Source organism: Lissotriton vulgaris, chromosome 5, assembly GCF_964263255.1.
Source record: "Lissotriton vulgaris chromosome 5, aLisVul1.2, whole genome shotgun sequence".
NCBI lineage: Eukaryota > Metazoa > Chordata > Amphibia > Caudata > Salamandridae > Lissotriton > Lissotriton vulgaris.
The window spans coordinates 1,812,010,634-1,812,038,084 of NC_141693.1; the positions used below are offsets into that span (position 1 = coordinate 1,812,010,634).

Genomic DNA, 27,451 nt, shown 5'->3' on the forward strand with positions numbered 1-27,451 from the left:
CTGGGACGTGCTTCCAGATTATAAAAGCCTTGAGGAAGTTTTTCGATCTTCTCCCGTTGTCGGCTAGAAAAACAGTTGCAGTGGCTTTAATAAACTCCAGGTTGGACTATTGTAACGGCTTATATGCTGGAGCCAACAAAACTGTTCTACACAGGTTACAAATGGTTCAACATGCAGCGGCCCGCCTTGTACTACGTTGGCCTCGCAGGTCCTCAGCCTCAGCAGCACTTAAAACACTCCACTGGCTACCAATAGGTAAAAGAATCCTGTTCAAGATCCTTATAATTACCTTCAGGGCATTCCATCAACAAGTTCCAAAATACCTGTGCAATGGTTTTAAAAGATATCACCCGACACGCTTTCTGAGGTCTGCCAGTCAGAATCTACTTACAATTCCCCGATTCAAGCTGGTAACAAAGGGTGGTAAATCACTTTTTGTACTAGGTTCCAAGGCCTGGAATAAGCTCCCGCCCTTTTTACGATCATTGTCCCAAGAAATCCACTTCAGGAAAGCACTAAAAACTTGGGTCTTTTCTTTATCCGATGCGGCCTGTTGGGCGTTGGTGTAATATGTAGTGCAGTGTGCAAGTCATTTCTTTTCCCTCCAACCTCTTCATCCAGGTTGGGTGAGCGCCAAGATACTCCTTAGAGTGAAAGATGCGCTATAGAAGTGTTCTTTACATTACATTACATTACATTGCACAACTCTGCCCCGCGGAGGAGTTCGATTGGTGCAGCATGGGTGTTACCATGCATCCACCCATGGATTATGGCGCATTCCCAGATGGGAATGCGTCAAAATGTTACACCTCGCCAGGTGAGGCTTAAAAAAGAGAAACATCTTTATTTCTCCTCATTTTGTCCTTTATGTGTGCTGCAGAAGACGAAAATGCCTCTCTGAACTGTTTTTGTGCAGGAAAGTGTCCCTTCCTGCACAAACACAGGCCTGCTTACAACACAGGCACCCTCACATCATGGTACAAAGGTGGCTGTGATAGCACTAGGAGCACATTGTGCACCAGCGCTGGAAAATTACAGGAATGCACCGTATAATAGTAAATACAGCCCCTGCTGCCCTTTCCCTATCTCGCAGTGCAGCAAGGTGACTTGCTGCGTTTTGTTGCATGAATATTAAAATATGCCACTACTGTATGCCTCAGTTTCCTGTGTGCATAGGCTGCAGCAAGCCCCCTTCACTTTCAGGAAAAATTGCCGACCAGTGAACAGAGCGGGTGTGCGGACCAGGCGCAATCAGAACATAGCACCCAAACACATTTTTCATTAAACAAAGGCTTCCAAGTATCTTTTGCTGTTCACCTGGAAGTTCAGACTCTCCCAACGCAATCAGTATCTGGACTGGTATCTGAGTTGAGAAATTACCGAAGGAGAACATTACAAACTGCATTCCACAGGGTTTATTAAATGTAAGGACAGGGGGGCTTATTTATGACCCGTAGTGACACTTTTCATGACGCAGCATTTACAAGGTGAAGTATCTAGGTAGATGCGTGACCTTGCAAAGCCCTGCGCCACATTACCTGTGTCAGGCCTAATGTATGGAGAGTGGGCGTTCCCAAGCATCAAAGCCTCATAGGAGTGGCGCAGTGAAATCTAGGAAAGTGTCCCTTCCTGCACAAACACAGGCCTGCTTACAACACAGGCACCACCACTTTGTGTATTTTAAGTGGCTGTGTAACTTCACCTTACTGTGTATTTCTCCTTTCTCTCCTCCTTTCTACACCTGAGGTGGAAAGCCGGGTGTACTCTTACTATCTCCTTCTCTTTTCTGACGCTCGATCCCTCCGCTTTGTTGGGTGGCAACGGCATCGCGGGGGATCCTCTTCCACTTTCTCCATACCCACACCGCTGACAAGGTGCCGCAGGGTATCTCGGGAATTGTAGGCTGCCTGCATTGGGAACGGCCATTTTTGGAGGAGTCAGTGATGCGGGCTGCCTCACTCTGCCTGCTCAGGTATAAAATTAGAGGCACTTTCCTCCGCGCAGCGGACGCGCTGTGCGGTCGCGCCTATCCCGCGCCAATCCCGTGCCAAAGGAGCGCCTAAGGTAAGCCCGTCTGCGCCCGTCAGCGTCCCGGAGGCGGACTGGTGCAGGCGGGGCTATCTGCCTTGGACTCTCATAAAGCATGCTCACCTACACCTCGCTGGAGCTTCTCTCCCTTAGGGGCAATACAGGCAACTGTAGTAGTATTTTTCCTGGGAGGCACGCCTTGAAAAAGCAATGTCCTATTTGTGGCTGGCGACTTACCCGTGTGCCGGCTACACCTCCCCATGATCCCCCCAAACTTCTCCCTTGTCTGCTTCTCAACACTAGATCCCTCACTAGGCACTCCCTAGACATCTACAACCTCTTGATCGAGGCAAACCCTATATGTCTCTTTCTAACTGAGACCTGGTTGGGTGATGCCGCGGTCCCGGACCTTGCAACAGCTATTCCCCCCAACTATGTCATTATCAGGAAGGATAGGACTTCGGGCAGGGGCGGTGGCATTGCTTTGATTGTTGACAAATGCTTTTCGTGCACTATTACTCCTACTGATGACATTTGGAGCTGGGAATTCTTTGGATTCTCCCTATCCCTGTCACCTCACCAAGTGTGTGCAGGGCTTCTTATATATAGACCCCCTGGTCCCTTGGGTTCTTTTTTTGACGATCTCCTTGCAGCGGTCTCTGCCTTATGCATGAGAACGACTCACTGCCTATTGCTGGAAGACTTTAACATTCATTTGGACTCTAATACCGACACTGATGCCATTAAGCTCCTGGATATTACTGCCCCACTAGGTTTGTCGCCTTCTATCACCGTCCCTACGCATGAGAAAGCCATACTCTCGACCAAGTGTTTTCCACCTCACCTATTGTTGTATTTCGTCCCGAACCTGTGCTATGGTCGGATCACCACTTAGTCAACTTTCAGATCCCAGTGACAGATACAACTTTATTCAGGTCTCTAGAACGCTTGCGGCAAACGTCAAGAGCCTTCCATCGTGTATCCCCTGACATGCTGGCGCATGCTCTTTCCATCCATCCGTGCCAGCTGTCAGGTAGTCTAGAGGCTGATCTCGATCTTCTGCACAGATGGCTAGTCGATAGATTCGACGAGTTAGCACCTGAGACTAGTTCTCGCAAAGCCAACAGTCTGGCATCTGCCCCGTGTTTCACGGCCTTGCTCTCCAAACAGCGGCGTAGGTGCAAGAAAGCGGAACGTACCTGGCGCCGGCATTATGAGGTAGCGGATAAAACTACATATAGGGAAGCCATCAAACTATACCATAGTAACATCATGTTAGAGAAAAAAGCCTACTATGCCAGAAGAATCGAGGCCGCCGCAGACACTAGTAAAGAAATGTTTCTTATATTAAAGGAGTTTACTTCACCTAGCTCTGTTCTGCCCACACACTTTCACTCTGAATCATGGGTGTTGCATCTCGCTAATTTCTTTACTACCAAAATCAAAACTATTTAAGACTCTTTCCCCTCCACAAATCTGATTTCACCCCCAGACACTAATCTCCCTCTGTACACGTCCTTCTCCGGCGAGGGTCCCTCCCTGTCGGAATTTCCCTCTCTATCTCTCTCTTCTTCTTCCGAGCTTCTTTCCAGACTCAAATCTGGATCACCTCAGGATCCTTGCCCGGCAAAATATCTTGGGAAAATCGCCTCAGTGATCAATTCGTTGATCAATCCGATGCTCAATCTCTCCTTGAGCACGGGTGAGGTCCCTCAGGCCTGGAAGCACGCCCTGATTCTGCCGTTGTTAAAGAAGCCTAATCTTGATCCTTTGGCCTATGCCAACTACAGGCCCATCTCCCTCCTCCCGTCACTGGCAAAAGTGGTGGAGAAGCATGTCCACATCTCTCTCTCCAACTTCTTGGAATGTAACAACATCCTTCATGACACCCAGTCAGGTTTCCGTGCCAACATGAGTACGGAGACCGCACTCCTTGAAGTCACCAATGCCATCCGTGAGGTGTTAGACGAAGGTGGAAAGGCCATGCTGGTGATGCTGGACTTGTCGGCGGCCTTCGACACCATTCCCCATGGCGGTCTTCTTTTAAGACTCTGGGAGATCGGGCTACGGGGAGTGGTGTTCAGCTGGTTTAAGTCCTTCTTAGCGGGCCGCCGCCAAACGGTCTGGGCCCCCCGTTCTCTGCTGAAGTGCCGCTATTGGAGGTCGGGGTGCCTCAGGGCTCAGTCTTGAGCCTCACCCTCTTTAACATCTACCTGGCACCCTTGGTGGCCTTGGCAGAGTCCTTCGGTGCCCAGATCGTTTCTTACCCTGATGACACCCAGCTTCTCTTCACCTGCAAGAAGGGCTTGGACTTTGACGGCGTGCAGATCAGAGGCTGCCTGGGGGCAGTGTTTAAATGGTTTGAACATCATAGCCTCAAATGCAACTCCGATAAATCGGAGCTGCTGTTTTTTGGCTGTCCCGCCGATCCCAGATGGCAGTCTTGGTGGCCTCCGGCCATGTTTCCTCCGTCGGCTGTTTCCTCCAAGGCAAAGAATCTGGGAGTGCAGATTGATGAGGGTCTTACTCTGAAACCGCAGATCCTAGGTCTTGTTGGAAAGTGTTTCGGCATTTTGAAAATGCTTAGGAAATTTCTTCCTATGCTCTCTCTTACTCATCGAAAAGTCACTGTACAGGCCATGATAGGCTCCCGCTTGGATTATTCCAACGTCCTCTACCTGGGCATGCCTGAATACCTGTTATCACGCATACAGGTAGTGCAGAATTCGGCTGCTAGAACCATTTATGGCCTTCATCGTAGAACCAGCGCAAAAGAGCTATTGGAAAAATTGCGTTGGCTCCCAATTAAGAAACGGGTGGCTTTCAAAGCACTTACACTAACTTTCAAAGCACTTCACGACTCTTGAGGTCAGCCTCTCTGGCCTTGGCATTTGTTCCATCCATACGTCGGGCCCGGATAGGGGGTCACTCCTTCCGTTATCTGGCACCCAAGCTATGGAACTCCCTGCCAGCTCCTCTGAGGAAAACCACAAATTTGTTTCCTGTCCCTCCACTGCTCCCATCAGTCGCATCAGGTTTTTAAAGCGCCGGGACACTCCTCGGAGTAGCTGAGTGCTATATAAAATCATTAATAACATAACATAACATAACATAAGATTTCACTGTGCCACTTCTAGGACGCCACTTCATCAAAACCTTACGCCTGCCTTATAGCAGGCATAAGGGTGACGCAGTGCTATGTGTGTGGGCCTGCCTCATGCATTGCTGGAATTGCATCTTGCTTGCGACTCAACTTCAGCAATGTGTGACTTTTGCGCCGACAGATACACCAGGATTCCTGACGCATTTGTCATTCCTTGCGACATAGAGCGCCATACATGAACTACAGTGCAACCATCATGTCGCATGGAAGGTACAGTGAAAACTGTTATATCACTGTTTTCATGCAGCAATGCAAATGTTTTCATAAATAAGCGCTACGGTTGGAAGTGAGGTGAGCACATCTAGAGGAAGCTGCCATACCTTCCTCTTAGGCTCATCTTCTGGCAGCTGTCAATTTGTAAATAAATCAGGTTAATTGGGTATTAGGAGATAATTTGCGAGGGGGGGCCTGCAATTCCGACTGCCTACGGGCCCCCACATGTATTAATCCAGCACTGCATCTCTTTCTGTCAGACATTTTGCAGGCAGTGTATCGCAGGGCACATTAAAAAAAATATTTTGCAGTAGTACAGCCAGCACAGCGGACGTCGTGAGTACAAAGTACCAATCCTCCATGCACAAACGCTCATTACAATGTACTGTTGGTATTGACAACTGCAGTATATACATGGCAAATCTTTGCAAGCTGCTAGCAGAAGTGGGTAGTAAAGGATCTTATCTCTAGGCACGTGGCGCTCGCAGTGGAAGGCACAGTGGCTTGGACTGGTGATTGACGACCAATGGAGGCAGTAACTATTTGCAAAGTGTTCATTGTCAACATCTGACAAAGTTAAGCTGTCAATATCTGATGTCTTATACTCTGTACAAACGTCTGAAGGAGGTAATAGCAACCCTGATGTCCTATTCACAATCTGACACCTTTTATGGCGTTGGATGCTGAGTCAGAGATCTGTTGTCCTTACAGGCCTGAGCTCCATTGTGTTTAAAAGAAGACCAAGAGATCTGTGTCATCTTCTAAAATCTTTATCACTAAAAGTACTGACCAGACAAAGGCTCAGTTAGAACTGCCAACCGTCCAGTCATAACTTGGTAATATTCTTGAGCCACTTTACTGATCTACATTCTACATCCTTCTTAATCGGGAACACATAAGACAGTACACATCTCCCCCTTATACATAATACTTCACAACAAAAGACACACAAAACATTACCACCCCAAAACATTACAAATAATCATAAACAAAGAATTTTAAATAATTTACATCTCCTGAAGACAGTTTCGTCCAAGATAAACCACCATCATGTGGAAAAGTTGTGGAATTTCTAGGGAACATAATTTATTAGTTGTGAAACACTATCATGTGCAGAGCTCACATTCCTGGTTCGTAACTCATGACTCCACACACTCCTTTGCCTTCCAGAATGATGACTAGGGCACTACTGGCAACTTGTCCTTATTCCACCACTTACCGTCCTCCAATTGCACAACAAACTCCTTATGATGATGATGACTTGCTTGACAACAGAGAACCTAGCACACGTTTCAGAATTATGGCTGGCAATTTCACTGTTGCAAAATCACACACAGACACATTCAGTTTTCTCTTCTTCCTTTCGGCATACCTGGGCTGAGCCTGTTCTCTTTTCATCAAGATCAATCAAAACATTTGCTCTACATTGAATATTTTCACATCCAAGATCTTAACAACTTAGACATAGGCACCATACCCCGTAAGAGCATAAAATGAGATACTCCTGATGGGCAAAGTCCTTATAGCCTCAAAGGTTTCCTTAATTTTTGCATACAATGTAAAATATTGGTCAAAGACAGTTGAAAATTATCTTAGATGGTCCTATTGCACCTCTCGGCAAGATCATTAATTCTAGAATGATACAAGTATCTTTTGGTATGCCTCACACATAAGCACTCCAGGAATCCTTTGAACTTGAAAGACGTGAATCATGTCGCATTGTCATTTAGAATTTTGTCAGGAATACCTTCACAGGCAAACACAGATTCCCAAATATGTATAAAATTTATATTATTTGCAACAATCACAAATTTGACTTCAGACTAACCAGTAGAGTAATGGACCATAGCAACAGAAATTGCCCTAAGTATCCTAAGGTAACTATAACTCACACCCTCGCCACTGCTAATTACCCTACATATTACATCAGTCATGACATCTTCTATAACATCCATACTAATATAATAAAGAGAGAGCCCAAACCTTTGAGGCGGTTAATCTGAGGAACCACAGCACCAATCACAACACCCAATACAGCGTTGGAAAGGGCAGTTGCAGCAGAAGGACATAGGCTATGCAAGCCGCCCACCACAAACATTTAAAAGGTGAAAGAACCGTGCCAGCAAAGGAGTCCCTTGTGGGTGTGTCAGCGTTGTGCTGTGGGCGTGTGCTGGGGGCATGACAAACGCTGGGGGCGTGTGGTACATTCCGCCCTTCATGCCATGTCTCATATCGTGTGCTAATCCCACTCTGCTCCCTTTAAATACCCCTGAACCCATAATCATAACCCACCCTTACTCCCTAAAATACCCCAACACCCTTAAACACTAACCCATTTTAACCCTATAAATATACCCTGTACCCCAAAACCCAAACCTATCCCTAAACCCTAAAAATACCCCTGTACCCCAAAACCCAAACCTAGCCCTGAACCCTATAAATACCCCTGTACCTCAAAACCCAAACCTACCCCTTAACCCTAAAAATACTCCTGTACCCCAAAACCCAAACCTTGTCCTGAACCCTAAAAATGCCACTGTACTCCAAAACCCAAACCTACCCCTGAATCCTAAAATACCCCTGTACCCCAAAACCCAAACCTAGCCCTGAACCCTTAAACTACCCCTGTACCTCAAAACCCAAACCTAGCCCTGAACCCTAAAAATACCCCTGTACCCCAAAACCCAAACCTAGCCCTGAACCCTAAAAATAACCCTGTACCCCAAAACCCAAACCTACCCCTGAACCCTAAAATACCCCTGTGCCCCAAAACCCAAACCTAGCCCTGAACCCCTAAAATACCCCTGTACCCCAAAACCCAAACCTACCCCTGAACCCTAAAAATACCCCTATACCCCAAAACCCAAATCTAGCCCTGAACCCTAAAAATACCCCTGTACCCCAAAACAAATACCTATCCCTAAACCCTAAAACTACCCCTGTACCCCATAACCCAAAACTATATCTGAACCCTTAAAATACCCAAACACCCCAAAACATATACCTCAGTACCCCAAAACATATACCCCTATACCCATACTTACCTTATCCAAACATTAAAAAAACATGCTTTTACCATTCATGCATTTACAACGAATTTCGTTGTAAATGTATGCGTGGTAAAAGCATATAAAATGTAATGCCATGCGTTATAAGGGCATTGCGGAGTCATGGTACTTTCGTAATGAAAGTATGCGGAGTGATGGTATGCGGAAAGAAAGTTGGGGAATAATGGGTGTTTACCCTCCCCCGGTAAGTACAATTGGTGGCATGGCGGCCCACATCTCCAGCAACATACTCCTATTTTTTCACCACCCATTTGAAAAATGCACAGGTCTCTCTCATTGATGGCCAGCACTGACATACACTTTTAGACACACCTCCCACCACAAGTTCTAGAATTGCGAACTATAGAGCTGGGGAGCTACGTTCGAATCTCGGCATCAGCTCAACATCCTGTGATTCCAGGCAAATCGCTTTGTCTCCCAGTGCCGACCACAAATGAATGTGTTCTTCTGTAATGTAAATTGTGCTCATGCCATGTTGTCAAGTTCGTTCTATATAATATTGCAAGGAAAAATAAAGATGGAAACTCGAGTTCACACACTACAGAACGCGCACTCTTAAGTGCATCAGCAGTGCACTGTGAATCGGAGCGTTTCACAGGCCTGTCACAGATAAGAAATGCTACCAAAACGAAATCCTACAAAACAATATACTACTGGCCGGTAGCAATTCATACCCGACAACGTCGGGACGGGCTGCTAGTCATTTATAAAATCACTGCAACATTTGCAATAAAATTATTGATGAAAAAAAGTGGATGGCGAGGGCACAAGTTACCTCAGGGCAAGAGCTATAGTATCTTGTGATAACTATAACTATACCTGCTGAATTTCTATGGTTGTCAGTGAAGATATATATATATATGTCCAGAACCCGCTCCAAAGAAAAAAGGCAGAGACCACGGTAGGGGAACAGCTTGGAGTCTCTTTATTGCAGAACTGGCAGATGGCCGTATGCATTTCGGCCGTGTGGCCTCGTCAGCACCCAGGTTGTAACAGGAGGTGAGTATGCTGCCCAAAGTGTCCTGCCCCAAATATAGTTCCCGTTGGCTCCACCCATAAGCTGAGATCAATGTCACCTACTTCAGATTACCAATGGTGGAACAAACTGCAAATCCCAGCATGCAGTAGTTTTCCAGGATCAAACGGCCGCATGACCGCGGGAACTGCAGGCACCTCGAGCAGCTCTCTCCCAAAATCCTACAAAGCCCTCCACAACATCGATGCTCCTTACGTCCCCTGACTGCACAGCCACCGCAATCAGGTATGTTTTTCACGGGGACAAGTCTGACATTGCGCATCGCCCAATGCGGAGTTCCATGACTCCGACACCGCTTCTATTGCTCCTGCGTGCAGTGGTGGGCCTGGTCCTTCCGATAACTCGGATGCAACAAAGATTCTGCCGAAACAAAACAGCGCCAGTGATGACCAGGTCAGCTTGTGTGCAGGGGTCTCTGATGCACGCCGCTGGCTAGCAGTGCGAATTATGTCCAGAACCCTCTCCAAAGAAAAAAGGCAGAGACCACGGTAGGGGAACAGCTTGGAGTCTCTTTATTGCAGAACTGGCAGATGGCCGTATGCATTTCGGCCGTGTGGCCTCGTCAGCACCCAGGTTGTAACAGGAGGTGAGTATGCTGCCCAAAGTGTCCTGCCCCAAATATAGTTCCGGTTGGCTCCACCAATAAGCTGAGATCAATGTCACCTGCTTCAGATTACCAATGGTGGAACAAACTGCAAATCCCAGCATGCAGTAGTTTGCCAGGATCAAATGGCCGCATGACCGCGGGAACTGCAGGCACCGCAGGGCAGCTCTCTCCCAATATCCTGCAAAGCCCTCCACAACATCGATGCTCCTTACGTCCCCTGACTGCACAGCCACCGCAATCAGGTATGTTTTCCACGGGTACAAGTCCGACATTGCGCCTCGCCCAATGTGGAGTTCCATGACTCCGACACCGCTTCTATTGCTCCTGCGTGCAGTGGTGGGCCTGGTCCTTCCGATAACTCGGATGCAACGAAGATTCAGTCGAAACAAAACAGCGCCAGTGATGACCATGTCAGATTGTGTGCAGGGGTCTCTGATGCACGCCGCTGGCTAGCAGTTCGAATTACGTCCAGAATCCTCTCCAAAGAAAAAAGGCAGAGACCACGGTAGGGAAATAGCTTGGAGTCTCTTTATTGCAGAATTGGCAGATGGGCGTATGCATTTCGGCCGTGTAGCCTCGTCAGCGCCCAGGTTGTAACAGGAGGTGAGTATGCTGCCCAATATCTGCCTTATCGACGGCAGAAAATAAGCGCGCCAAAATAAAGGATGGTATTGCAGGCAATACAACTCCCAGACTTCCATTAACGTGAATTAGGGGCGTGACATTATGTAGTAACTTAGTCCACGTTGCTTGTGATGTTTCAAGAGGATTTATTAAGATAGGTCACAGCATTGAAGTATAGATGTAATCAGCCCCATCAGGAGCAGCCAGCAAGGCTGTCAGCCCTTCTCCAACTGTCTGCTTCATGCACCAACATTCTAAATGACATCAACATTATAGTGTTCTACAGATGGAGGAGTGTAAAGCATGTAAAACATTTAACTAAGATATTACACATTAATTAAGGAGTTGTTGCCTACCATCAGAGCAATCTTTTCCAGCTGCCTCTGATGAAGGGATCACCCAGAAACGCATTGACATACGAGAAGCTGCTTACAGTACCAGTCTATGTGCCCATCAGTACCTGTAATTTAGGCTGGTAACCTACATGTCGTTCGTGTGCAGCTCATCTTGGGACACCACGTGTTATTGATTTATATGCGACAACCCAGCCACAGAGTCTGCACCACCCCATGACACCCAGGGGGCCACGACAATAGATTCACTGTTTCCACATGTGGAGCGCCATGCCAGGATTTATGATGGACACGATGACTGGGGCCCAAGTCGGGCCTTATCGACGGCAGAAAATAAGCGCGCCGTATTAAAGGAAGGTATTGCAGGCACTACAACTCCCAGACTTCCATTAACGTGAATTAAGGGCATGACATTTATTAAGGAGTTGTTGCCTACCAGCAGCACGATCTTTTTCAACTGCCTTTGATGAAGGGATCACCCAGAAACGCGTCAGGCATACGAGAAGCTGCTTACAGTACCAGTCTATGTGCCCATCAGTACCTGTAATTTAGGCTGGTAACTTACATGCCGTTTCTGTGCAGGTCATCTTTGGACACCACGTGTTATTGATATATATATATATATATATATATATATATATATATATATATATAAATATATATATATATATATATATATACATATATATATATATATATATATACATACATATATATATATATATATATATATATATATATATATATATATATATATATATATATATATATATATATATATATATATATATATATATTCATTATAGGACTACCCTTCATTTCCTGAAATAACCATCCGGCAGGTTTTTTGACACTCGGATGTCATTTGAGATGTCATGAATGATGTAATATGTGACATCATCAGCAGTGGATTGCGGGTGCGCGATATATAGTTAGTCCAACTAACTATATAGGAGCAATTTCAATGGTTTTTTATATGTTAATTCCTAACTATATAAGGCCTGAAACCTATGTTTTTTTCAGTGAATTTTCAAGGTTTTTTAAATGCTAATTCCTAACTATATAAGGCCTAAAACCTATGGTTTTTTCAGTGAATTTCAAAGGTTTTTTAAATGCTAATTCCTAACTAAATAAGGCCTGAAACCTATGGTTTTTTCAGTGAATTTGCAAGGTTTTTAAAATGCTAATTCTATTAGCGGATAACGTTTAAATTTGTTAATATCCTTGTGGGACCACCTGAGCAGCCCTAGGGATCCGATTTTTGGACCGGAGCAAGATGCTCTCTGATTGTGCCGTATTTCTTGCCTACTGCTCCCCTGATTGTGCCATATTTCTTAATTCTGCCCCCCTGATTGTGCCAGAGGAGCGGAGCGGGCCATCTTCTTTGAGAAATTTGCGAAGATTCATCAACCAGCGCCAAAGTTATTCCCAATAGAATGTTGCGGATTTCCTATGGAAACTAGGTCCTAACTATATATACCCACTGGCTATCGCCAGTAGGTAATATATAGGTAATATATGGAGTTTTTTCGGATGCAAATTACGGAAGCTGGCTTGCTTTCGTTTCGGACCCCCTTTCCAATTTGAGGCGCCACTACAAGCCACTTCGTTTTCTACGTTTCCTGGAGGAAATTACATGTGGCAGCCCCCTCACGCAACCTGGAAGAAGACACTCTGAACCGGCTGTGCAACGCGAGCATTCATCGGCGGATTCGGAAGGCTCCGCTTGACGAGTGACTGCGGTAAACGCGGTGAGTTTAAAGTTGTCAAAAGAAGCGGAGGTGGAAAGGTTTTTCCCGTCTGTAGGGAAACAGCGCATATCATACACACCACGTGAAAACGCCAAATCATCTCGGTGGTGTCAATTTGCATATTGTGTTTAGCCGGGTAACCAGAGGTGATGTCTGCGGAGGAGTTCCGTGCAAGGGAGGAGGAGGCGGAGTTACTGTTCAGTGGAGTGATGGCGCCAACCAACAACACCAGTGCGCCGATTACAAACACAGAAGCACAGGACAAACCTAACCTAAAATCATTATACAAAGAACTTGAAAAACAAAAAAGACTGGAAATAACGAAATGGTGGGAGCATTATTCCCTTTCCAAATATGCAGAAGTAAAAAGGGTGCCGCGAGGACTGAGAATTATGCTAGCACCTAGCTTCGAAAATCCCAACCCATCCATGCTAAAAGAATGGGGTCAGAACAACCTTGCGGCTTCAATGAATTTAGTTCTCATCCTCATTAAATATGCCGCCATTGACAGAGAAGCCATTCTTAAAACAATCACGGAGTTGGAAGATCAGATAAACGCATTGGGGGAAGTGGAAGGGGCAAAACAGTTGAAAGAAGCCATGAATGACCGCTTAAAAAAGCATGCTGATAAAATTAAAACGAGAAAAATCAGCAAATTTGCCCGAGATGCCTCTGACTACGCAAATGGACAAATATTTACCTTTGCCAGAAAATACAATGCTACTAAGAGGCAACAATTCAGAGGTGCATCCAATTCCACACCCAATGCACAACCTACAGTATCTGAAATTAATACTCATGAGGAAGCTGCAGGTGGCGCCAGTAGTGACTCGCTATCCAGCTACAGTGGATCTAGTGGATCTAGCACAGATCTAAGTGTCAACAACCAACCCCTGCCTGTTTTGGAAATTGATGAGGAGCTGGGTTTTTTAGTGGAAGAAAAACTGCGCACATTGAGGCCACGCCAAAAAGCAACGACAAAACCCGCCGCAACCAAAAACGCCGGGAAAGGCGAAGAAGAAGAAAACAAAGGGTCCAAGAAACCACAAAAAAACAACCAGCAATGGAAGAAAAAGAAACAGTAATGGACAGATCAATTATCAACCTGTCTAATGTAGTTCTGACCAAGGCGGAGCAACAACTTCTCGCTTTGGGCTTAAACTACTGTCCTAAACAAAAATTCAACTATGCTTCCACCAGGGTGGATGTTTACTGTTACATCCGAAAATTAAAACTTCAGAAATTCTTTGCTCTACAACGACTTAAAACTCCGATTGGCACCAACAGCTCTGCCAATTCAAATACTACTGACACAAATCAACCTTTTGCAGTGTCGGATGCCCCGGCGCTTCTTGCAATACATGGTTTAATAAATGATGACAATGTGGAAGTAATCGGAGAAAGTGAAATGGAGAGTACGCAAATCCGATTAGAAAGAATCAACATCGCTAAATCAGGAGCAGGTATTACTCCTTTTAAGCGTAAATCGGATTTCGTACCTATCATGACCCGTGATGCAGTTGATGTTTTTCAAGATTGTGTCATTACTGAAATGAAGGAACTGCATAAAACCACCAACATCCACAAAAAAACAAGAAAGAAATTTGATGCCAAACAAGCGCAATACTCTGCATTAATGAAGAAATTGAAAGACAATCCGGACATTGTTGTTAAAACGGCAGATAAAGGTGGTAACCTTGTTATTTGGCCAAAGGCAGCATATATTCAAGAGGCTCAAAGACAGTTATCAGATCCAGTTTGTTATAAAAAATCTACAAACAAAGAATACATCAAGGCTAATGAGAATTTGAACAAACTGCTACAGAAACATCGAAGAGAGGGCCTTATCTCAGAAGAAGAGTATTTATTTATGCTCAATGAACATCCAACTCTACCTACTATGTACTTGATCCCGAAAGTGCATAAAGGACAATCACCGATACCCGGGAGGCCAATAATCTCGGCAATTAACAGCTGTGGTGAAAGAGTTGGTCAATACGTGGATTTCTTTCTGCAAAAGTGGGTAAGCGGACTACCTAGTTTTGTACGCGACACTGGAGACTTTCTTGCCAAAATAGAGGATTTAGAATGGCAGAATGATATGCTCCTAATAACTTTGGATGTTGAACAATTATATACCAGCATTGCACACACAGATGGTATAAATGCAGTTTCTCACTTTCTAGGCCAACGGCCAATAGATTTCTATGAACACAACAAAGTGATTCTGGGCTTAATAGAATGGTGTTTGTATAACAACTATTTTTTATTTGGCAAAGAGATTTGGAAGCAACTGAGAGGCGTGGCTATGGGGGCCTGCTTCTCCCCCAGCTATGCGTGCTTGCACGTTGGCTGGTGGGAGGAGCGGGTCCTCAATGTCACGCATCAGGTGTGGGTACGTGAAAAAATTGTCCGTTACCTTCGCTAGATTGATGATATCTTCTTAGTGTGGCAAGGTGATGAAACAGAAGCATGTGCGTTTATTAATGCCATCAATGATAACCCATATAACCTCAAGTTTACATCTAAAATAAGTAACAAACAAGCAGAATTTTTAGATGTTACTGTCTACATTGATGCACATGATAGAGTGCAAACTACTCTCCATCGCAAAGCTACTGCAGGCAACACTACTCTTCACGCCTCTAGTTTACACCCAAGGCACACGATCCAAAGCATTCCCTATGGGGAAATACTCAGGCTGAAAAGAATTTGCAGTAATGTTAATGATTTTGAGAGTAGTGTTAATGACTTACGCATTCGCATGAAAGCCCGAGGTTACACTGAAAAAATGTTTAATCAAGCATTAGCAAAATCAAAAGACAGAACCAGGGCAAGTCTGTTAAGCACTTCTTCTGAAACTACTAACTTACCTGGCGAGACAATTGATACCACCAAACAGGAATGTCCCAGGTTCATCACCAATTACAGTAGCCAACAAAATAAAATAAGACAGATCATTAACCATAATTGGCCTATTGTATTAACGGACAACGTATTAGGTAACATGCTTCCTAACAAACCCATGGTTACTTTTCGACGTGCTCTCAGTATGGGTGCTGTGCTTGACCAAAGTAGCCCGGAACTCAAGTGCAAACAGAACTGGCTAGTCAAGGAGGGATTCCGGAAATGCTCTACTTGTAGAGCATGTAAATTCGGAATAAATAAGACTCATTACACTACTCCCTTCAGTGATACAGAGACCCCAATTAAAGGCCAGCACACTTGCAAAACAGAATATGCTGTATACGTCCTGACATGTACGTGCGGCCTCAATTATGTAGGCAGCACCATACAACCTGTACATGTCAGAATTTTACAGCATATACGAGCAATTTTGCACTCTGATCCAGCATACCCAGTAGCACGTCACTTTTTGAGCACTCACAGCAAAGATATCAATTGTCTATCTTACTACGTGATAGCCTCGATTCCAAAGCTAAGACGTGGGGGCAACCGTGAGCTTAAACTCAGGCAATTGGAATCACGAATGATCCTCGAATTCGACAGTAAATGGCCCAATGGGCTTAATATTACTGAGGATCTTCGTCACTTTCTATGAGATGCTCTGTAGTAAACAGTACCTTGGTTTCTTTTCCACTAGATAGTCAGGTTCCCTGTTATCTAGTGGGTCAAATCTTCTAAGTCCAAACAACGTATGATGGTGCCGAATTCACTAGCTGTATAGTTGACCAGTCAAGTTCCTTGTTGGTCAACCTACCATTGATAAATGTAACTCCTTACCTTCCTCTAATATTGTAAATATTGTTATATAATAATTTAAATACACGTATTTTATCAAAAAAATGAAAAAATATTTTTGTACACTTTTTATCACTGTATTTTACACCGGGTATTTTTAGCAACTATGAATTTTACACATGGTGGTTTTATTAAGTATCCATTGTTTTAAACTTTTGTATGAGATCTATAGGTTCATGTTCCTATCTCTGACTTCATGCATTTATGCAATGATTACAAAAGGTACTCAACAACATGTGGATTCAGCACTTTATCCTCACCTACCTCTCCTCCCTATGCACTTTATCACTCTCCACCATTCGCAGACTTGGAACCAGTCTAAAATGTAAATATTGGCACTTTCAGCAATCCTATAATTCCCCAGTCACCACAATACTATATATAGACATTTTTACGGTTATGTATATAAGGATTTATCCTGTTATGAATTTTGTGATACCGTATTTATCAAATCTGCCTACAATCTTGGTTTTAAAACTTGACATCCCATGTTTATTTTTATATTAATTTGTATGCAAACAATATATAATATATAATATTGAAATGTGGTTTGTTTGAAAACAAGGGAAAACTGTAGACTGGGCAGTACCTCTCTCCTCAAGATATGGGAGTAAAATGTTTTTTATGTCTATGCAGTTGTATACCATGTGACAGGGCGGGCCAATTGGGTGTGCACAGCAGTATAAAATTAAAAAGTTGAAACTGGTTCATTTGCATGTGAACAAGGGCTTTTCCAGCCCGAAACGCGTAGTGCCCTCTGGCTTACCGGCTTCTCTGCAAATAAAGATCCTGTGCAGCGCATTCTGTGGTCCGTCTCCTATGTTCCCTCGCCGGCTCGACGTTGGTTGACCAGGAAGTGGTATTTTGGAGTTTTTTCGGATATATATATATATATATATATATATATATATATATATATATATAATGTATGTATGTATGACCAAGCTCCTTCTTGGAGTGAAACGCGTCAAGGAAGACACTTGTCTCATTATGCCTAATAAATGAGCTACACTGCTTGCACTTTCATCTTGTGTGGTGGTCCGTGATTGAAAGGAATTCTGAAGAGGTCCGCACCTGCAGTTTGCCTGCCTTGCATTTGGCGGTCAGGAGTTCTTTTGCATATATATATATATATATATATATATATATATATATATATATATATATATATATATATATATATATATATATATATATATATATATATATATATATATATATATATATACATACACACACATGAATTATAGCTAAATAAATATCATGGAATTTGTTCAACAAAACAGCAATTGGATGGTACGAGTTTATATGATGAAGAACTAAAGAACTATCGAATGGAATAATTGATCTAAGAAAAAAGAAGAGAAGAAGGAACCATTAAACAGTGCAAACAATCTGAGAAAAACAACCGAATGAAACAGAAGAGTTAAGAAAGAACAGTGAGGTTAAACAGATGAATTAACAAATATGAAAGGAATAGAATGTAATGATTGATCTGAGAACAACAATTTGTGACGACATCTGAGCTAACACAATCTGAACTGATAAGAAAACCAATCGGACGGAACAGATGCGATTAATAATACAACGAAACAGCTCTAAAATAGTACTGTGCAATGTTATTTCATGTAGGAGTAGGCTAAAGTAATTCAAGAACATATTATTTTGAGTCAGATAAATATTGTAGATATGTCTGCATATATTGTATTTTTCTATGACCAATGAAATATCCCTTCAATTGTTTTTCCATGTAAAATGGAGTGAAGTACAGATCTAATACATACACCTGAGATGTAGAAAGTCATCGAAGCAAGCAAAAAATTGCTAGAGTGAAAAAACGGATCTACAAAACAGTCTGGAATACTAGCAGAGCTAATTGGATGAAGCACGTAAACACAGAAAGAGAAAAGAGGACACAAGTAGAGTTAATAGTAAACATTTGAACTACAAATTTGTTTTAAAAAGTAATTTGTGTTGCAAATCATGTTTAATTTCCCCGGACTAAGGAATAATTAATACTTATGAATGTCAGGGAAAACATGGTGGCCGCTAGCTAGAGCGGTGCGCACGTCCCGACGGAGGCTCCAGCCCTGATGCCCCCACCTTAATAGAAACCTCTACGCAGTTAGATACAGCGTCTTCACGGTGGGCTTACCTGCCTGAGGGGTCCTGAGCGTCGGCCGGAGGTGGTTTCGGCACGCTTGCTGAGTGCTTGGTGCTCGGCTCGGCTTCTGCTCTTCCTGACTCGGCTCGGCAGTTCGACGGCTCGCCGGCTTGGCTCAGCGGATCTCCTGGTTGCCGAGGTCGGAGCAATCGATGTGCTGGGGGCGGGTCTCTCTCCCACACCCTTCCGCTGGTGCGAGGCAGCCGTGGAGCTGCGGAGGAGCAGGAGGGCGGCAGCATACAACATTTTCACAAGAGGAGCCACCTCAGCCTCAGCAATACGGTGCGGTAAGCGGGGTCTTCGGGTGGAGGGTGCCTTACTAGAGGAGCAGTTGGAGGCTAATAAGATAGCAGTTTTGGACAGTTATACCAACACTAATAGTGCTTCAGGTGTCAATGCTGATCACGACTGCCCTAGCCACAAGCACTCAGAACCTGATGTAACAGACAGATGTTTTTTTGACTTCAAAACTACAAAATCGAGGAGTAAGTTCTGTGCAGCTCCCGAGGAAAGACTTTTACCCAGCTCCCACCCCAGACCTGATTATTGTTAAGAGTAAACTGCAAGCCCTCTCCAGTGCAGTCTTATCTCAGAAAAATAATAAGGCACAGTTCAAAAAGAAGAGAGCAGAAACAAAGAAAGGGTTCACTAGCGACAACCTGGGGAAGCGAAAGGCAAAGGGAAAGGGGAAAGGAAGGCAGAAGGACATAGATCTGGAAGACGCAGACAAGAGTGTCGGTCCAGACTCAGAGAAAGTGCTTGAAGGGAGTCCTGAAAAAGAAACAGAAACAGAAATAGAAACAGAGTCAGAAACTGTGTCAGAGTCAGATTCACTACAATCACTGGCTCTTAAAGTTCCAAGTGGCAAAAAGAGGCACTCGGCAACACACACCACTAAATCAGTAGTGGTGCAGCCAAGCAACAGCCAGAAGGAGTCAACCCAGGGCAAAGGTAATTCTAAAAAATCTAAAGCTACAAGAATTACACCTTCTCTGAAGTCCTACTTTAAGATCCTACCCCAGGTCCTAAACATAAATCAAGATCGCCAGGGCCTGACCACCACACAGGCTACGTCCATCTCAACTAAAGTCCCTGCCTCACTAGCTATACCCAGCGGCACCGAGCTCCTAGCAGCGGAGGTAATGGAACAGGAGAAAAATTCAGGCTTGGATAACGATGCGGTAAAGCGGAGCAGCGCCACGATGCCACCAACAGAGCATTCGGTCATCAACTCAGTAGGAACAGAAACTACGAGCATAGAAAAGGTTTCGGATCCAAGCTCAGGTGGCAACAAAGAAGACAGTGAAGATACTATCCAGCACATACTCCTCAATATGAGAAAGGGGATCAAATCTGGATTTGAAGAGTCATAGAAATGCTTTGCGGAATCAAGGGAAAACCAATCCGAGATCCGGACCATGTGCGAGAATTTGGAAACCAAAGTGGACGGGCTTTTCGAAAGAACCGGGAGCTTAGAGAATACCATGGGGGAGCTTAAAGCAAAATTAGACCACGCGGAAACGAGGATTCTGACTCTGAGAAGAGAGGGGGAAGCAGTAAAGGAAAGAGTGGAGTCTTTAGAGAACTATTCAAGGAGGAACAATCTTAGGATTTTAAAAATCCCGGAAGGAAAAGAGGGAAGCGAAATAAAGAATTATGTTGCGACTCTGCTTAAGGATGCTCTTAACCTAGAGGAGTCGGTATCAGATTTGGAGTCTGACATACAAAGGATACACCGTGATCCCTTCCGTCTCAACCCAGGCAGGACCAAACCCCGGAAGATCCTTGTGAATTTCTTAACTTACGCAACGAAGGAAAAGATTCTCAACTTAGCATTTAAAGCTAAGACATTGAAGACCCCTGACTTCTCCTTCGAAGTAAGGTCAGACTTATCTAAAACCACATTAGAAAGGCAATGGGAGTTGGGACAACGGATGGAAAAGTTTAGAGCCCTAGGAGCCACGGTACAGATGCGATTCCCCGCCTTCTTGACGATTATGTTCAACAACAAAATGTACAACATCAAGACTCCTCTTGAGGCAGATGAGTTATTAGTCTCCATCAGCGAATTTTCCCATACTTCCTGATTTAAGGAGGGGTCAACAGAGATAGAGTACAGGAGGAAAAAACGTGTAAATTAAACGAATAACAACTGTGTTTCCCAGTCTAATAAAAAAATATATATATATAAATATGAACAAATCATTCATAAAGATAAATAATGGGAAAAAGGAAAAAAATAATGAAAATGAGAGAGATAGTTACAACTGACTCTCCAAAAAAAAAAAAAAAAGGGGTTATAACATGTGCACCTAAAAAGGGAAAAAGGGCAAAGGCCCAAATAAAAAGGGGTGGAGAATAAAAAAACAAATTTAAAAAAAACTCCTTCCTCTTTCTCCCCTTAGTCTTTTCATTGATTTAAGATTTGATCTCGACCTACCCTTTTGTTTACTCCTTAGAGACGTTAATCATGCCTATCTCTAATGAGGGGAAAAAAAACCACACACACCACCACATAATATTGATTAGACTGACCGAACAATGAGATAGATGGGGCCTCAGGCGAGAGTACATCGGGGGCGACAACCTGGCTAGCCATCCGGCCAGAGTAAGTAGGGGGGGGGGTTTCCAGGAGAGGGAGGGGAGTAGGCGGGGGGTGGGGAAAACACATAAAAGTTCTCATAAGCAAAAATCTAAATTCCGAAACTCACTGATTCCAGGGTGTACTATGTAAACTGAGTGGTCGATATCAAAAACAATATACAGATAATTGATGGATGGACGATTAATGGAAAATATATATATATATATATAATGGGGAGAGCAGGTCAATTGAATGGTAAAGAAAAATGAGAGACATTAAATTTCTCTCCTGGAACGTAAATGGCTTGCGCGTACGAGGGAGAAGACATAAAATTATGCAGTACCTTAGAGACTCGCCCGCGCAGATCATAACGATCCAGGAGACCACTTAAATAAGCAAGAGATTACAGACATCCTTAAAAAATTGAAATGGGTTGATAAGGTGATTAGCACAGACCACAACGCCAGTATTCGTGGATTTGTCATCATCTTCAAAAAAGGTGCCAGGGCTCATAGTGAGGATTGGAAGACAGATCTGAGTGGTAGATGGTTGATAGCTAACGTTCAGCTAGACCTAAGGCGATTCCCCCTAGTGGGTTATTATGGTCCTAACCAGGATAACCCCTCCTATCTAAATATATTACAAAATCACTTGATTACCATCACCGATCCAATAATCTGGATGGGAGATTTTAATCTAGTGTTGGACCCCAAATTGGAAAAATTCCCTAGCTCTAGGGCAATAGTCCATAATAAAACAAAGACGCACTTTTGTGCTGCATGTCCAATTTGGGACTGGAAGACTTTTGGAGACAAAGAGCCGGGAAAACATTGGGAGTCTCTTTTCATAATTACAAATATAAGCATAAATCCCAAATTGACTATGCTCTATTTAGTTTCTCCTTAAAAGACTCTATAAAGACCATAATATATTTACCACAGCATTTGTCAGATCATTCAGCCATCCTCTTCTCGCTAACACTAGATCAGCAACCTACTTTTGCCTCATGGTCTTTTGACTGTACCCTCTTATTAGAGGAAGTGGAAAGAGAGCACCTCATATCTGAAACCACCTCTTTTCTAGAGTGGAACATAGACTCTGCTCCCCTGGTTAGCGTGTGGGAGACATGGAAAGCGTACATAAGAGGCTGTATTACCAACCGGGCTTCCTACAGAAAAAAGAAATACAGAGAGGAGCTACTATCAATAGAGCAAGATCTGGCCCGATTGGACTTAGTAGATCAAGCGCCCTCGGTTAACCTAGAAAAGAAGAGAGAGCTAAAAGATAAACTGGAAACACTACTACAGGAGAGATTAAATAAACGATGGCAGGCCAGTAAACTTTCCCATTTTGAATATGGGGAATCAGCAGGGAAGCTGCTAGCCTGGAAAATAAAAGCGGACCAGGCCAGAAATCATATAAAAGAAGTGAGAGTAGATGGAAATTGGATAATAGGAAGACTGATCTCGAAATTGGCGAAGCCTTGAGTGCTTTCTTTCATAATATTTATACAGACGAGATTAATGTTAATATTGAGAGAAGAAATGAATGGCTGGAAAAAATGAACCTTCCCAGGTTAAACGAGCACCAGAGTGAAAATCTGGATAAAGAGATAACTGAGGCGGAAGTCGAAAGTGTCATTAAACAATTAAAATTGGGGAAAGCTGCAGGACCGGATGGCATTCCGGATGAACTATACCGAGCGCTTATTTCTACACTCACCCCAGTTCTAACAAAGCTATTTAACAACATACTAAGAGGGGAGACACCACCTAGTTCCTGGGGAGAAGCAAACATCGCCTTAATCTTAAAAGCAGGCAAGGACCCAGCAGAATGCGGCTCGTATCGTCCAATCTCGCTTCTCAACAACGTCTATAAGATCTTTTAGTCAATTCTGGCTGCACGTTTGGGAAGCGAGATTGGAACAATTATTCATCATGATCAAAAGGGATTCATAAGAGGCCGACAACTAGCCGACTTAACATACAATCTAGTCGGAGCTATAGATATTGCCTCAACCTTTGCTCTACCTCTGGCAATTATGACCCTCGATGCAACAAAAGCATTCGACAGGGTAAACTGGTCCTACCTAAATGCAGCCATGGAAAAGTTTAAATTAGGCCCCAAATTTTGTAGAGCAGTAGGCTTATTATATAAAAACCCAAGGGCAAGTCTGTTACTTCATGGCACACGCACAAATCCCTTTGAAATCAGCAGAGGGACAAGACAGGGGTGTCCTCTTTCCCCCCTACTATTTAATATTTATCTGGAAACATTTGTCCACACTATAAGAGAGGATACCAATATTCCGCCTTTCTCTTTCTCTGGTTGGGAGAAGAAAGTCGGTCTGTATGCCGATGACATTCTTATTTATACAACAGATCCGACACAGGCATTTCCTACGGTCATCAGAAGCGCGGAGGAATTTGGGAAACACTCAGGTTATGAAATAAACGCTGGAAAGACAGAGATAATGGCTTGGAACATTACAAATCTTCAGCTTCCGGTAAAAATCTCAATGCGTTACCTGGGGATAAAAATTACAAAAGACCCAAACCTTCTGGCCCAGACTAATTTAGATCGGATCTCTCGTGAATCCAAATCATTGATGAAATCCTGGTCTTTTCTCCCTCTCACCATCTTTGGGAGAACCAGCCTAGTAAAAATGTCCATTCTCCCCAAATATACATTCATCTTCAATACCATTCCATTAATATTCGATACCAAACAACTACTAAAATGTCAACAAAACATCAACTCATTTATTTGGTGCTACAAGTCAACCAGGCTGGCATGGAAGAAGTTAAGAAGGAGAAGGGAAAAAGGAGGGCTCGCCTTGCCAGACCTGGAATACTATGCTTGGGACTTCCATCTGACCCACTCCAGGATGTTACTAAAGACCCCACTAGGCAACTCGAACGGCCATATGTTTAAAGCAATGTTACTGGGTTCTGATCTTCCATTGGACGGATTCCTATTCAAGTTTGGGCACCAGAGATTCTTCAAAAAAGTCAGGCTAAAGTCATTACATTGTCCCATAAAAGAATGGTCGCAAATCAAATTCAAGGTTGGGATTGCATACTTTTCTAACTACGCACCGATCTGGGATTTGCCAGGGCTCTCACTGCATTACACACAGATGATTAAAACAGACCTACAGGAAGCAGGAATAATACGATGGGGAGAGCTAGTGGCAGAAGGCTCCTTCATGGAATGGGAAATATTCTCAGACAGGGTAACCTCACCCCTATCCTGGTTTGTTTATAGACAACTATCCAGCTGGTTGTGGTCTCAAACTAAGAAAAAGATCAAATTTGGAGGATATAGCTCCCTAGAAAAAAAATCTATTTGAGAAACCCTACAGAGGTAAGGAGGTTGCCTCTCACTACTGGAACATCATGGAAGAAAGGAGGACAAGCTTAACTTTCCGATAAAATTATGGGGAGGAGATGACCCCAGGCAGAAAAGAAATGGATAGAATCATTTACCCTTCTCTATAAGATCATAAAACCCGCCTGGTTAAGGCGCAATCAACTATTTACATTACACCGGGCATATTATTCCCCCAAAAAACTCTCGAAGTTCCAACCAGGGAAGTGTTGTAGTAAATGTTTTTTTCCAGCAGCCTCAGACCTACATATGTTCTGGGAATGTCCGAACATCACTACTTTTTGGCAAGAAATCAAGATATCACTTGAATCAATTCTCAGAATCTCTATTCCTCTCTCATGGTCTTTAGTCATTTTTGGGCTAAGTAATAACATCAAGGGTTTAGAAAGAGAATTTCTATACTATGCTATCCTACTAGCAAGAAGACAAATTTTCAAAAACTGGGTCAACACTAATCCACCGACCCATGCAGAGTGGCTGTCTTCACTTTATGTAACATCGAAAGTAGATTTAGCTAAAACTTGTAGCCCCCGTACCGTGAGATTTTGGAATTTCTTAATTGAGTAGAGAAGGAACAGTTAAGATGAGGGTTTTTTTTTTTATCCCGGGGTTAGATGATTAAGCCTGAGTCTCCATGTCCTACGGGTGGCACCCCAAACCATAGTGACATTGGACCATCAGCCAACAATGGGCTTGTACGGAGTTAGTTCGTGTGGGTTTCTCTTTCTCTGCGGTGACATCAGGCCAGCCTTTCTGGAAATTATGAGACCACTTTATGGTTTCTTGATGGTACAGAGGCGACTGTGTCTTGCGGCTGGAATGCCCCTGGATCGGCTAAGTGGCTAATGAGGACAATTTTTTTTTTTTTTTTAAATTAATGTCAGCATTGCATTCCTTTGTTATAATTATGAAGCCGTGGGTGTCTACCAGTTCAGTGAGTGAGGTGGCGCCCTCTCTTTAAAGGCAGTTCCAAGTACACTTAGCACAAATATTAAAATCTGATTCAAGTAATGCATTTTGGAACATTTGGTATAGTTCAGTTTATCTGCAGGAAAATGTGTGGAAAAACATTATTTTGCAAATGTTTAAAAAGGCATTAGGTTTGCTGTGCTTGCTTATAGTGCATCCCACTTTTTGACTGATAGCACCGCTCTCGGAATGCACCTGTTCAAAGAGAGATTTCTCACTTCTCCTGTCTGTTTCTCTGCAGGTGCAGGGATGCAGGCCTCAGTTTGGTTGGCACTTATTAGTTTTCAGGTAAGTGATACAAAAACATAGATTCTATGGTATGCTAGTAAAAATAAATGTGCAGTACACCTTTCATTTTAACACAATGAAAAAACTTGTTATGAAAGTATGTGTGGCGTGGAACTTGTATTAGAACATTGGAATGTTGGGAGCTCCATTGCAGACAATGGAGTGCTCCCTGCTTTTACGGGCCGGTAAAGGCCCGCAGAGCAAGAATCCGATGTTCTACAAAGGCTTCTCGAAGCTCGAGGGGATTTATATTCCCTCGAACTTCGAGAACCCTTTGTTTAATTTGTTAGAACATTCTGCCCTCTAGTGGCAGAATGTTCTAATAGTCTTATAGCCCTTCGTAGCAGGGCTATACTAGCTATTAAAGTCCCGATGTCTCGTTAAAGTCCCTTGCCTTCGGCTAGGGCCTTTAACTATTCAGCGGGCCTTTAATAACCGGCATAGCCTGCTACGGCGGGCTATAAGGCTATAATCAGGCCTGTGCAGAGTTTTACTCAGTGAAACTCAACGAAGTCCCAAAAAAACTCTGCCACACTCGGCAGAGTTCGGTCGGTAAGTCGGGCTGCTTTTTAGAGCTGGGAGTTTGTCCTGCGCTGAAAAATCAGCACGAACAGCACTATGTGCTAGAGGACGCTGCTGCTTTCTGCGACTCGAGTAGATATTCTCCCGGAGCGGCAGCTTCCTTAACACGAGTAGCAGATTTCTCAACGCAAGCGTTCCCGACCTGCTGCCGCCACGGCTGCGTCAAGAAATCTTGCTGGGAGGAGGTCTAGTGCTTGATTTTTTCTTGGGAGCACTCTCCAACTTAACGTTAGCGAGTGGCTCAAGATTAAAAACCCTGCTCTGTGTCACTTTGCAGACTTTTTCAGAACTTTGAGCTCTGTGCAAAGTGGACAAAACTCTGTAAACTCAGTTGAAGGAGCGGAATTCTTCGCCCACCCATACTTCACATCTCCCTGTGAATAAAGTAACTGCCTCTAGCTGCCTAGCTATTCACTCTCAGTGGGACATGAGGTATAGCTTCTACCTGACTTGTGTTGCGATGCAACATAATTAACAAACTTGAAATATTTTATTCCTTCACTTACAATTCTTGCAAAATATACTAGAACTCTAATAACTTGTGCTTTGAGACCTATTCCTAACAATAATACATGATCCTGACTTAATATGCCTTCCTATTCTATCAAAGGAAAGCTTCAAGTCAAATACAACAAACTGGGGGTCAGATTTACTAGTTTGTCATGTAGCACAATGCAGCAGCCACAAATACGGTGCTGCATGAGAAGGAGAGCTCCAAATTTGCTGAAATATGGGACTCTCTGACCTTCTCCCTAATGCCGATGCAGAATTGCGCGGCTGTGTGCCACGGACATACTTTTGCACCATGGTGCAAGGGTGTCTCTATGAATCTAGCATAGGTTTTGTACTGAAAGTATACCTTCCAGTAC

The 27,451-nt window shown here is 43.6% G+C and overlaps 1 protein-coding gene across 1 annotated transcript in view; it reads left to right on the forward strand.

Annotated features, from left to right (window-relative positions):
* CCR7 (C-C motif chemokine receptor 7) overlaps positions 1–27,451 on the forward strand; it is a 108,300-nt gene that overhangs the window by 50,106 nt on the left and 30,743 nt on the right. The window contains exon 2 of the mRNA XM_086924224.1: positions 25,954–26,000. Coding sequence (XP_086780350.1) covers positions 25,954–26,000 — 47 coding nt within the window. The remainder of the gene's footprint in view (positions 1–25,953; positions 26,001–27,451) is intronic.